This window comes from Arachis ipaensis, chromosome B03 (assembly GCF_000816755.2).
Source record: "Arachis ipaensis cultivar K30076 chromosome B03, Araip1.1, whole genome shotgun sequence".
NCBI classification, from domain to species: domain Eukaryota; kingdom Viridiplantae; phylum Streptophyta; class Magnoliopsida; order Fabales; family Fabaceae; genus Arachis; species Arachis ipaensis.
Genome location: NC_029787.2, coordinates 12,143,529 through 12,155,559, shown reverse-complemented (window position 1 = coordinate 12,155,559; position 12,031 = coordinate 12,143,529). Strand labels below are relative to the sequence as shown.

Sequence of the window (12,031 nt, the reverse complement as noted above, 5' to 3'; positions counted from 1 at the left end):
TAAATGATAATATTAGATAAACAAAAAAAATAGTTAAAATGTATTTTATTTAATTTTTATTAATTATTGTAATAATTAATAAATATTAAATAAAATAAATTTTGACTATTTTTAGCTAATTTATTTTAGTTACATTTAAATTGTTTAACAGGATCATGTATTTAGTTAGATCTTTATTAAAAAAGATGGTTATGTGGCAGATGATATTAACTTCTTTGAACCAAAAAGTGATTTTTCACGAGAATAGGAATTAATTGTTAATTTTCAGCTCACAAATACTTAAGAATTTAAGACTAGACAAAGCAAATAAAAGAACAAAAAACTACTACTTGTAGGAAATTTTGTGGTTTATGATAAATAGTTAAATACTAATTAAATATTTCCATTTTAGACATTTCTACACTGCATAAATTTTACTTTCTCTGTAAACAATTTATCTGTTTATATTCTTGACAGATATCTTTTCAATCCCTTATATAATTAGCATGACCTAAAAATAGCACTAGTAAAAACAAATTTTTCATATCACAACTCACACCACAAATAATAATATACATTGATGAACAGTCACCAAAAAAAATATATTGATGAACCAATCCACATAGGTCCGACCCGACATCAACCGGTTCGACATTTGAGTAAAAGAAATCAGAAACAAAGAAACCGAGACAGGCCCGTCAATGCTCTGCGAGCACGAGAGTGGTGAGCTGATAAGTGCATTCTGTCTGAAATTATCAAACTCTTCAAAAGAATGCATCAATGGTTAAACTAGTCACGTAAATACAAACAATCCTGAATTCGGAGACCCTTTCTCCTTCTTTTCTTCTCTGCATTCCAGCTTAGAAAAGAAAACAAAGGGGCGATCCATTGGGAATACTCACAAAATCTATTTTTCTTTCTTTTTCTTTTATTTTTTTACATTTAATTTTGGTAAAGAATGGAAGAGGCAAAGGCATTGCAGCAACATCAACAGCAACTACTGTTGCAGCAGCAGCAGCAGCAACAACATCAACAACAACATCAACAACAACACCATTTCATGCTGTTACAGCAATTGCAGAAGCAGCAGCAACAACAGCAAGCACAAGCAGCTGCAATCTCTCGATTCCCTTCAAACATCGACGCCCACTTGCGACCCATAAGGCCCCTCGGTCTCCAACAAAATCCTAGCCCTAACCCTAATTCTGCGCCTAACCCTAACCCTAACAATCCCATCCTCAATCTGCAGCAGCAGCAGCATCACCAGAACCCTAATTCCAATCATGTCTCACAGCAGCAGACCCAGCAATCGCAAACACAATCTCAAACGCAGCAGCATCAGCAACAACAGCAGCAGCAACAACAACAGAAAGCGATTCGCCCTGGGAACCAGATGGAGCTACAGATGGCATACCAAGATGCATGGCGGGTCTGTCACCCTGACTTTAAGCGACCATTCTCTTCTCTTGAAGATGCCTGCGAGAGGTTCGTTTCAATATGCATTATGAAAAACGGTGCTTTTCTTTTTTCAGTTTTTAGCCTTTTAATTGCTAAGCGAAAATTAAGGAAAGTGCGGTTTTTGAGCTTCAGTTAGGCGTGTTATTCCCCCTCCCCCACTCACAATTTAAAAAACATGATACTTTTAAGGATCAAAGTTGATTAGTATCAAACTGCTTATTTGGTGGTTGTGGATTTAATGATGTGAGTATTTTGTGGGATATACTAAGATAATTGTGCCAAGTCTTCGGTATAAAATAAGAGTTGTTTTTAATGCTACATTCTATATAAGTTATTTGTTTAGTATCACCTAATGATTGTGGAAGGTGGTGTTACTTTGAAGCACTTGGCCTCTCAGCAGTCTATATAATTTTACAAGTGGCTGGTGGTTGTTGAATAGGCTTGTTTGATTAGTTAATGTCCTTTCCAGAAAATTAGAGAGACATGTTGGTTATTGACAAGTTGCATTTGGATTTACCTGGCATTAATGAGATTCAGTTTATAATCTTTGTTCTCTCTTCAATCCTTCCTTTTTTATGGTTTTGTTTATGCTTTTAGTATAAGAGAATAGTCTTTGAAAGGGTATAATGCCATTTCTTGTGGAAAAGGCTATTTAATTACTTATTGTCATCATTTTAGAATAGTTTGCAGCTGAGAATGTGAGTGTAGCTCTTAAATAAGTAGTATTCAAAACAGGGCACAATACCTTACACACATAGAGATGAGTTGGTAGTGCTTTGTTTGGTGCAACACCTGGAAAGTATTTTGTGTTTGAACTCCTCAAGGCAGCGGATCTGATATGTTTATGAAATTGTATAATTTTAATTATATATGAGAACTGAGAGTATGATAAATGTTAGGACTTAGGAGTACTCAACAGATAAAGATAAGGTAACACCAGTGATGTAACTTTTTCTTCTTTGAAAATTAAGATTTACTAGTTCCAAGTGATACTATTGAGTGAACACCTTTTTCCTTTACACCTTAAACTGGGATGTGATAATTGTCCAATCCAATAAATATCAATTTAATTTGTAAATAATACAGACACATGTATTGGATGTTAGCGTTGCTTGCTTTCATTGAACCATTGAAGAGATTCATGTTACTGTGGATATTAATAGTGGTGCTTAAATTGTATTATAATGTCATCAACTGCCAATTATTTGATGTTTGAGCCACCTTTGGCTGTCCGTGGCATTCTGCTCATGGCCAAGTGCCTCACACTGGTCACAGGGTGGCTACACCTTATTTGCCATCCAATAAGCTCAAAAAAAGGCTGAGAGCTACATTTTGTACTAATGTGTAAGAAAAGAAGTATATCAGGTCTTTTTTGGTGGATCTTAATTTTAGCTGGGATTAGAAAGATACTAGAAGTAATATTGACCTTGATAGTGCAACTTTGATTAATTTTCTTTTCTTCAAATTAGTCCAAGCTGTGATTCAGCCAGAAGTGTCAATGTTTTTCTGTCAGAATCCGATGGTATCACTTGTGCAGTTTCATTCATTGCAACCTGATCCTTTTTTTGGAACTGCCATGCACGTTCTGCAAATTCGTGTTGCTTACCCATTTTCTTTCCTTTGATATTAATTTCAAATCTCTTTCTCCCGTTTTTTAAAATCTTCTGTTACAAGTATTTGATGCCATGTTAAGTTTTCTCCCTTTGTAGCTTTGCCCTTCTTATTGTTTAGCATTTGTAACTAGATTCTACTTCACTTTCTTTGTCATTGATCCAACTTTAAGCTTACTATTCTTAACAAACAACCTCTCGAGTTATTTGTTTATGTTTGGGACTAGTTATTATCTGTTTGTGTCCCTATTTCTAACTTTTGTTTATATTGTATATTTTGATTAGCAGTCTTAATTCTACAGAACCTATATCATTGTCATTTAGATCAGAGTCAATAATTCCTTTACCATGAGTCTGCTAACACATTAATTTACTTAAATCAATATGGAAATAACATTTGGAGTTGCTTTATGTAAACTGAATATTTTGAAACTGTTTAGTGAATTTTTTTAGCCAAGAGATTTATGGGGTATCTTGATAAGCCTGATGTGCAAGTCATGTAGGTAAGAGGACTTACCTGAATGAATGAAAAAAAATTGTGTATATTAATCACTTCATGTCTTAGTTTATAATGTTAGATATATAACCATTCATGTGTCTTTATCTAACAGCTTAAACTTTTGGGATAAATGGTTTCATAACATGATATCATAGCTTCTATAATCAAAAGTTCTAAAGGTTGATCCATGTTACTTTCAAGAATTTCAACATAGGCAAAAATAGACCTATGCACAACTCGTGCTTCAAGCTCAAAAAAGAGGTTCTTGCGTGAGGGGATGTGTTAGATACATAAGCATTCGTTAACCATTACCTAATAACTTGAACTTTTGGGATAAGTAGTTTCATGACATATAATTTATTATTTAATTTAATGGTTTGATAGATAAATTGTAATCAATCGTTGGAGATGGGGATGCATGTAAAACTTGCTACATGTCCATCTCTCTAAGTATTTGTGTATCTTTCATTGGATTTCATTGAGATATGCCAATGTTCAATTTTAGCTTACATCTAAGAAGAATTTTGATTATCAATATTTTATGGTAAAACGACGACTTGTGTTGGGATTTTGGAATATGGGGATTGTATTTAACATCTGTAACTAGCCAGAACTAGTGCAATGAAGTTTGATCTTACATGGATTTCTTATGTTTCAGAATTCCCTGAATTTTCCTCATGCAGATTATTGCCATATCATGTTGTGGCAGACTATGAAGCAGAAGAAGATGATAGGATACTGGATTCTGACACCACCGGCCAGATGCTTTCACGGTCCCAGCAGTGGGATAATAATATTGCTGCTAAAATTGCTGAGTTCACAGCAACTTTTGAGAAGCAGGCACTTGCCTTCAATATAATAACCCAAAAAAGAGGTTTGGGGGAATTCCGATCTGAGGAGAGATTGATGTTTGAGCAGGCACTTCTTCAGGAGGAAAAGCGAGCTATGTTGGAATTAAGAGCTGAACTAGAGTCCAGGGAGAAGGCTGGTCGTGAAGCCCACGAGGCTAAACTTCGGATGGCAATGGTCCAGGCAGAGCAGGCTCGGGCTGATTCACAGTCTCATGCTGAAATGATGTCTCGAACCCCAATAAGAGGGAGTGCACTTGGGTCCCAAGGGAGCGACATCGCAATCGGTCATGACATGAGAGAGCAGGATCAGGGAGGCAACGCAGGTGAGATGATGAATGGATGGGGAAACAATGCTCAGAGAGAAGAGAAGGAGCCATCTGATGATTTCTTAAATGATGAAGCTGAAAATGGGGACACTGGCACGCAGGATGGCTGGCGTGATGTTGGTGAATTTGATCTGAATGCTAGGTGATTCTCGACATAGATCGATGAATAAAACCTTTTGACTGATAGAGCCTGAAGTAAGGAAACAATATCCATTTTTTTAAAAAAATGATTATTCTGGGCATCATATTGATCTTCAAGCTGCTATCTTAAGATTGTTTTTCTCAATCTATGTCCATTGACAAGTGCGGAAGATAAAACTGTTAAGCCAATATTAGATTGGATGAATATGAAGTTACGCTCGCCACATAGTGCAGTGCACATGATCTCCATCATTATGTCCAAAAGAATGTTATATCCATAAGCATACAAATGTTCAATCAAATGTATATCTCTAGTTTTATGGGAAACTGGTTTCATTGTTGCTGGTGATCTAATATGTTGACTACCATTTTTCTCATTTAAAAGATTGAGGTAAAACATGTAGTTTAATTTCCTTGCTCTGAAGCAAAATTGTTTTCAGTTGCTCGTGTGCTGATGTGCATGGCAATTTGACTAGCAAGTGTTGGTAGTTCCTGGCAAGTGATGTCAGCTATTAATGTGCAAGAATTTGTTTACTGAATGATGTGCACTTTCCGATAGATAAAATTCACGTGTAATTTTTTGGCATGCTCTGATATCTTTAGTATTTTATGAATCAAGAGTCACAGATGTCAAATTCTTTGTTTTTTAATTAATTTTTAGAATATTCTGTTGGTATATATATATATTCTTTTTATTTTATGTTATAAACAATAATCTTTTTTATCTTCTCTCATTTTATCAATAATTTTTAATATAAAAAATAATGTATATAAAATTACTACATATAACATTTCTCCCAATATTATTTTGGGCGATTGCAGTCACAGAACCTACATGTGGTTTAGGAAGTGAACCTTCCAAATAAATAATTATGATAGCGATGTTAAAATTACGTAAGTTTTGCGTCACGGCTTCAGCTTGTAACGTTTCGATGTGAAAATATACATAAACATAAAGTTCGTGTAGTCCATACCAAGAATGTGTGTATTGAATGAAGGTGTTCCACTCGTTCGGGATAAGATGTTGCATCCTTTATTAATTTTTGAGAAATCGTCGTTAAATGTAATGTTACTTTATAGTTGCCAAGTCTTCGTAGCTGTACTTTAATTAACGTTGAATAGTTAACCAAACCACCTATATGGCTATATCTACATGCCATGGAGACATTGAACACTATTCCATGTAGACTTCTTGGGTAGCGTTTGGTGGAGAGACAGAGACAAAAAGATTGAAACTGAGAGACAGAGACTAAGAGACAGAAATTGAAATAAATTTCAGTATTCTGTTTGGTGCAAAATGGAAGACAGAAATTGAAACAATAATGAAACTCTAATTTAATTTGCACAAAAGGTAAAATTGGAATTAATTAGTTGAAATGAGGGTATTTTAGGTATAAAATGTTATTAAAGTTTCAGTCTCTATCTCTAAAAATTTTAGTCCCTTGTGTCCCTACTTTTTGAAGGTACTGAAATTGTAGAGACAGAGACAGAAATTTTAGTACCAGTCTCTGAACCAAGAAACATGATATTGAGTCTCAGTCTCTACCCAACAGACTCGAAGCTTTCCCATGTTTTTGGCACTACATCTCATATATCCCGCCATCCCGCAACATAGGGAAGGTAATGGCAGAGAGGACCAGCTACTTTTCTCTCAAATGTGAAATGTGAGTACTAAGTAGGTGACGCATTTATTTAATGTTGGGGTAGCATTAAATAAGAGATGCCGTATCCTTAAAAGGTGACATCCTAGTTTTAGTGTCTTCATTGTCTTCTTACCAAGTTGAACAGGTTCCCTGATTTGTTAGCACAGCATTCTAAGAGTAATATAACAGTAACCTTAGTTGGAGGGGCTACAATCGAAAATTTAAGCTATATTTGACTCAATACTTGGAAGAATTTATTTTACTTTGAAAATAAATAATGAATGAGTTATTTGAAGCATCAATAAACAAACAAGAGAACTCCACATTTAGAATAGGGGAAAAGGCAAGTAATGCCTAAAACATGGAAAATATATCACTTTGGCCAGTGTAAGCTTACTCTAGATCAAGAGGAAAAAACGGTAGAGTAACATCGACCGACCAACATTCATCTTGCCTTTCGTTCATTTCTCTCAAGCACACATCGCACAAACTAGAAATATATTGCCAAACAATCAAAAGTAAGCTAATTACAGTGAGAAAATAAAGAATGAGGGGAGGCAGTGACAGTGAAGCTTTGTCAAAATGTAAAAGATGCAAAGAATTCACATACTTCTAATAGGTTCTACAAAATGTTAGGCAGCTGAGAATCCAATCTATGTTGCAATTCCCTGATTTTCAGAGACAACTCTGCCTTTTGTTCCTTGTAGCTCTGGAGCAAGAATTCTTTCCCTTCAATTACCTCTTTCAACTCTCCTACTTGCTTTCTAAGCATCTCGATTCTCTCCTCGTCATCCCTTGTTTTCTCAGGGGACTCCAAATTATTCTCCCCATCTAGATGGCCATTTGCATGGCCATTTCTAGCCTCAGCTGGCCAGGCAGCGACGGTGGAAGATTTATCGTGTGGAACACGTCCAACACAGTGATCAGCGATTGCTTTCCTCAGACGTTGGATCTCTCTCTCCGAGTCAAATAACTCTCTGTTTGCAGATTCAAGCTGCATTTGCAAATGAGAAGATAGTCCGAGCTGAGCATTGAGTGAGCTTTGCAATTCAGCTATTTGATCTTGCATCTCTAGGATCATATCATCTCTTCTCTTCAATTGTTGCCTCAGTTTCTGTATGACTTCCCGCTTGCTAAAAATATCGGACCCAGATTCAGATACACATGGAGAATCTGAGCAGTTTGAATGGTGGAATGGCTTCGAAGGCAATTCAAGACGGTCAGGAGAGCATGCCCACATGACACCATTTTCCTTGTTATATTCAGTAGCAGGAACAGTCACCAAAGGGAGGGCACCATCAGATTCACTCAATGTCTGGCCGTTTGGTGGGCACTTAAGTTCCATATGACTTCCAGTTCCTATACAGTCACATATACACAGTAAACAGCACCATTAATATAAGGATAATGGAGAACAAAAAAATGGAACCAGATTCACAAACTACAATCACCAATGCTTGTTTATCCAAAAGAATGTGACTAAGTAATGGTTTTCCCCATAAAATATGATCACTAAATAATGGTGAATGATTCATGTAAGTTTACTGGCATTTCTCACTAAGTAGTCAACTTCAAATCATGGCCATCAACTCATTCACATAATCACATTTAAGACCTTTACGTAGCTTGAAATCTCTGAGCTAGTTGTGTAGTTAGAATGACTTGCGGATAAGACATCTGAAAATACCAAATAAATAATTTTATCTCCACTAATGCAACTTTTTTACAACCAACACGTGGTCTACAGATTGCTGAGCTTAAATTTTGGTTCAGAATATTTCTTGTCCCCAATATTATCTAGAATTTCCATAACTTATTAGCATATATATGTTAACAAGTAGGTACCAGAGACAAAGACAAGATGAAAATGAAACAAACAATAGATAAGAGTGAAGAGAAGTTTGATGATGAGCATAAGAGGATTCTATTAAACTCAAAATAAAACAATTAGGCTAACACAGGAAAAGAAGAATATGAGAGACGAGTAGATAAATGAAACAGAGAAAGTGCAGTGAAAATTTCCACAAAATGAACAAACAATATAAGGTAAACTATCCAAGGAAAGACATAATACTATAATTGACCATTCAACAGTATGCAAATAAAAATGATCTTTCGAGCATAAATTAAACCTGAATTGCAGCTGAAGCAGCCATGATTATCTTGTGCATGGGAATATCCATTAGACTGCATAAAGCAATTTGGGGATTTCCTTATGTTGAAAGGTTTTCCATTTCCTGAATTTTGAAAACAAAACTATGAAGTTACAATCCATTATACATATCAGAGTCTCAGACAAAGTACAAAACTATGCAAACTGCATGAGTAAGATACTGTTTCTCAATTTGGATAAGAGATTATCAAATGAAAGAAAAGCAAGGTACAGAACATGAAATTGAAAATTTTAAATCCTCCTAACATAACACAGGACATAAGGACCTTTTGGAACACTAGCTGAATTCTGCTTTGGCTTTGAGTCAAGTGCCTGTTTCAATTTGTAACCAAGGCGAACAGATAATGTACTCAACAAAGCACCGGCAGCAATAAGAATCCAATTAGGCCCTTCAACTTGAGTAGAATGATTTCCTTTTTGAACTCTAGACACCCCACCGTTCTGCGGTTTCATTTTAATCTTAATATGTTAAAAAGACCGAATACAACGTTGTGGGTTGCCCAGGTAAACCCTACAGAAACAGTAACCACCAAAGATTCAGTTTCATTACCAACATTTGAAAAACATGAAAAACGTGACTTAACAAAAATTAAACGAAAATAAAACTCATTAGTACATATCTAACAAAAAGATTCCTCGTATCATTGGGAGTAACATTAAATGCTAGAAACATAGACACTTTTTAAATTTCAAAAAGTTCATAGAAATAAGAGGAAACTAGAAATCTCAGCACCTTCAGAAGATCTCAACCGTGTGTTCTCCATAAACCCTTCGTCATTTCTTATCCCATTTCCAACCACAAAATTATAACATCGTCGCCGAAACTAGGTCAATTAAAAAAACCACGCTCCACAGAGAAACCAGTGCAAGCTTTCTAAATGCTAAGATTCAAATACTAAAAACCTAATTAATAGGGGAAAAAAAAAGAAGCAACACATAGCCAAAGGAGAGAAAAAAGACAAGGGGAAGAAAAAGCAGGATTAGAATAAGAAGTGATAGGAAATGAAAAGGAGTGAAACGGAGCTGTACCTCTAGGACCACATGGTGGCGCCGTCGTTGTAAACGGAGAAAAAACGGTGGCGAAAAAGAACGAAGTGAGAAGTGAGAAGGGTTTTCTATTTTTTTTTTAATTTATTTACTTCTTTTTTTATTGAGAAGAAGGATGTGGAGGGAGTGCGGCTAACGAACAAAGCCAAAGGAGAGTGTAGAGTGAGAGAGAGAGAAGAAGTGTGGCGTGATTTTGGTTTTTGTATTGTGTCATTTGTGTTCGGAAAAGTAATATTTGACTGGTACAACAAAGAGAAAAAGAAAATAATAAAAAAAAAAGAATAAATAAAATTAGAGATAAAATGAAAAATGGAAGATGCGAAAAAGAAGAATATCGTTACAGAAGCTTGGAGGTTAAGAACAATCTCGGCAGTACATACTTATATTTTCTTATACTTTATTGTTTATTCCCTGTGTGACACACACCAGAACACATACCCACACCTACACGTTCCTCTTATCATAAGGTCATTCTGAAATATCAATTTGTTTGTATAAAAATATCAAAATGTTAAAGTTATTTATATAAAATAGTTTAATTTTAATACATTGATATTAAAATATAAAAAATATATATATTTATTTAATTATTATCTAAAATTACAGAATTTAAAAGAATTGTAATTTCTTATGTTCATGTATTTATGTGAACAATTACCTAAAATATAGAACTTAGAAGAATTGTAATTTCTTATGCGCTATCTTTTTTGTTTTATGTTGGATCTCAATTTCAATATCTCATGATAGAGACATAAAAAAAAATTATCTCATAATAGAATTAGAAATAGTACAGATATATCACACATTAAATAATAATTGAGCGAAACCATTATTGATTATTGTATGGAATTATGATTAGGAGACTAATGCAAACCCACTTCACTTACTTTATGTTTGTTTTTTAGTTATAAATTATAATAATGTGATGTGATGAAAAGGACATGAAATCCATCCTGTTATTGTTAATTTGTTATTTGTTTTTTTTTCTTGTAATTGTTTTGCAAAAGTTGCTTTACGATTATTACCGTATCAATTTTTTTTTTATATAAAGTATATTTATTTGGAACTATTTTTTTAACTAACAATTTTAATAAAATAGTGGATGAACAAAAATTAACAATTTAAATTGTTACGTTAAAAAGAGCAAGATAAATTTAAAAGGGAATAAAATATTAACTCATTATTAATTAAAAAACTAATTCTCATTATTTTTCTATAAAAAATTATTCCTATAATTTACCCTAAAATTTAAAATATAATAACATGTAAATAAATCAAGTGGAGTTGATTTAGTAATTAGCTCATTAGTCTACTTAAATAAATGTCGATAATTTGAATTTCATTTTGTACATGCAGCAACTTATTTTTTAATATTTTCTGCAAGGCATCTAGTAGGATCTCTTTTCATTCGGTGATTGAAAAGGTGAAGGAAAAATTAGCTAATTGAAAAGGAAGACTTCTAAATAAAGCATAGAGACTTTGTCTAATCAATTCTGTTGCAGCATCCATTCATGTCTATCATATGCAGATATCATGTTTTTCAAATTGGGTTTGCGATAAATTGTCTTGTATGATGAGACAGTTCTTTTGAAAGGGTCAAGTTGATGGCATAGGTCTTTCTCTTATTAATTGGAGGATGGTAGTCACTCCAAAGAAATTTGGTGGCTTGGGTGTTAGAGATCCTGCATATGCTAATATATCTTTACTTGGTAAATTAGTTTAACAACTTTTTCATTGTCAGTACAAGCCTTGGATTGCTCTATTGAGGGCGAAATATCTGAGGAATGAGGGAGTTTTAGATGGCCTTGTTCCTTACAACACTTCTCATGTTTGGAAGAGTATCTCAAGGGCTTTTGGTACACTTAAGGATGCCTTCTCTTGGTGCGTTGGGTCACTTGATCAATCCTTTTGGTTTGACAAATGGAGTATTGAGGACCCAATTGCTCAAGATGTCTCTTTTGTTCATATATCTGACTCTGATTTAACTATTAGAGACATTTGGAAAGATGGCCAATGAAATCTCCATGATGTTTTCTCTAACATTCCAGAAGATGTCAGATAGCATTTGAATGCTTATAATCTGGATTTGAATGCTAGAGAGAGTTCGGGTTGGGCGTGGGATGTGGCATTTTCTAGACTCTACTCAGTTTGGAGTAGATACAGTTGGTTAGCCAAAAGAAAGTTTGACTAGAATGAGCGTGATAATTATTTGTGAGTATGGAAACTGCATATTCCTGAGAAGTACAAGTTCTTGATTTGGCTCAATTTTCATAACGTTATTCCTACGACAGAATTTCGATTGGA

At 34.4% G+C, this 12,031-nt stretch overlaps 2 protein-coding genes across 4 annotated transcripts; one reads left to right on the top strand and one right to left on the bottom strand.

Annotated features, from left to right (window-relative positions):
- On the top strand, positions 630–5,406 carry LOC107629631 (putative mediator of RNA polymerase II transcription subunit 12). Its single transcript, XM_016332462.2, has 2 exons — positions 630–1,464; positions 4,230–5,406. The coding sequence occupies exons 1-2, from the start codon at positions 938–940 to the stop codon at positions 4,867–4,869; spliced, it is 1,167 nt and encodes a 388-aa protein (XP_016187948.1). The 5' UTR covers positions 630–937; the 3' UTR covers positions 4,870–5,406.
- On the bottom strand, positions 6,812–9,953 carry LOC107629630. 3 transcript variants are annotated; one of them, XM_016332459.2, is made up of 5 exons: positions 9,710–9,939; positions 9,414–9,583; positions 8,947–9,191; positions 8,640–8,744; positions 6,812–7,866 (listed from the first exon to the last, which is right to left on the bottom strand). In XM_016332459.2, the coding sequence occupies exons 3-5, from the start codon at positions 9,131–9,133 to the stop codon at positions 7,130–7,132; spliced, it is 1,029 nt and encodes a 342-aa protein (XP_016187945.1). In that variant the 5' UTR covers positions 9,134–9,191; positions 9,414–9,583; positions 9,710–9,939; the 3' UTR covers positions 6,812–7,129. The 3 variants fall into 3 exon arrangements, with proteins under 3 accessions (XP_016187945.1, XP_016187947.1, XP_016187944.1); XM_016332461.2 differs by having other exon boundaries at positions 9,414–9,561; XM_016332458.2 differs by lacking the exon at positions 9,414–9,583 and having other exon boundaries at positions 9,710–9,953.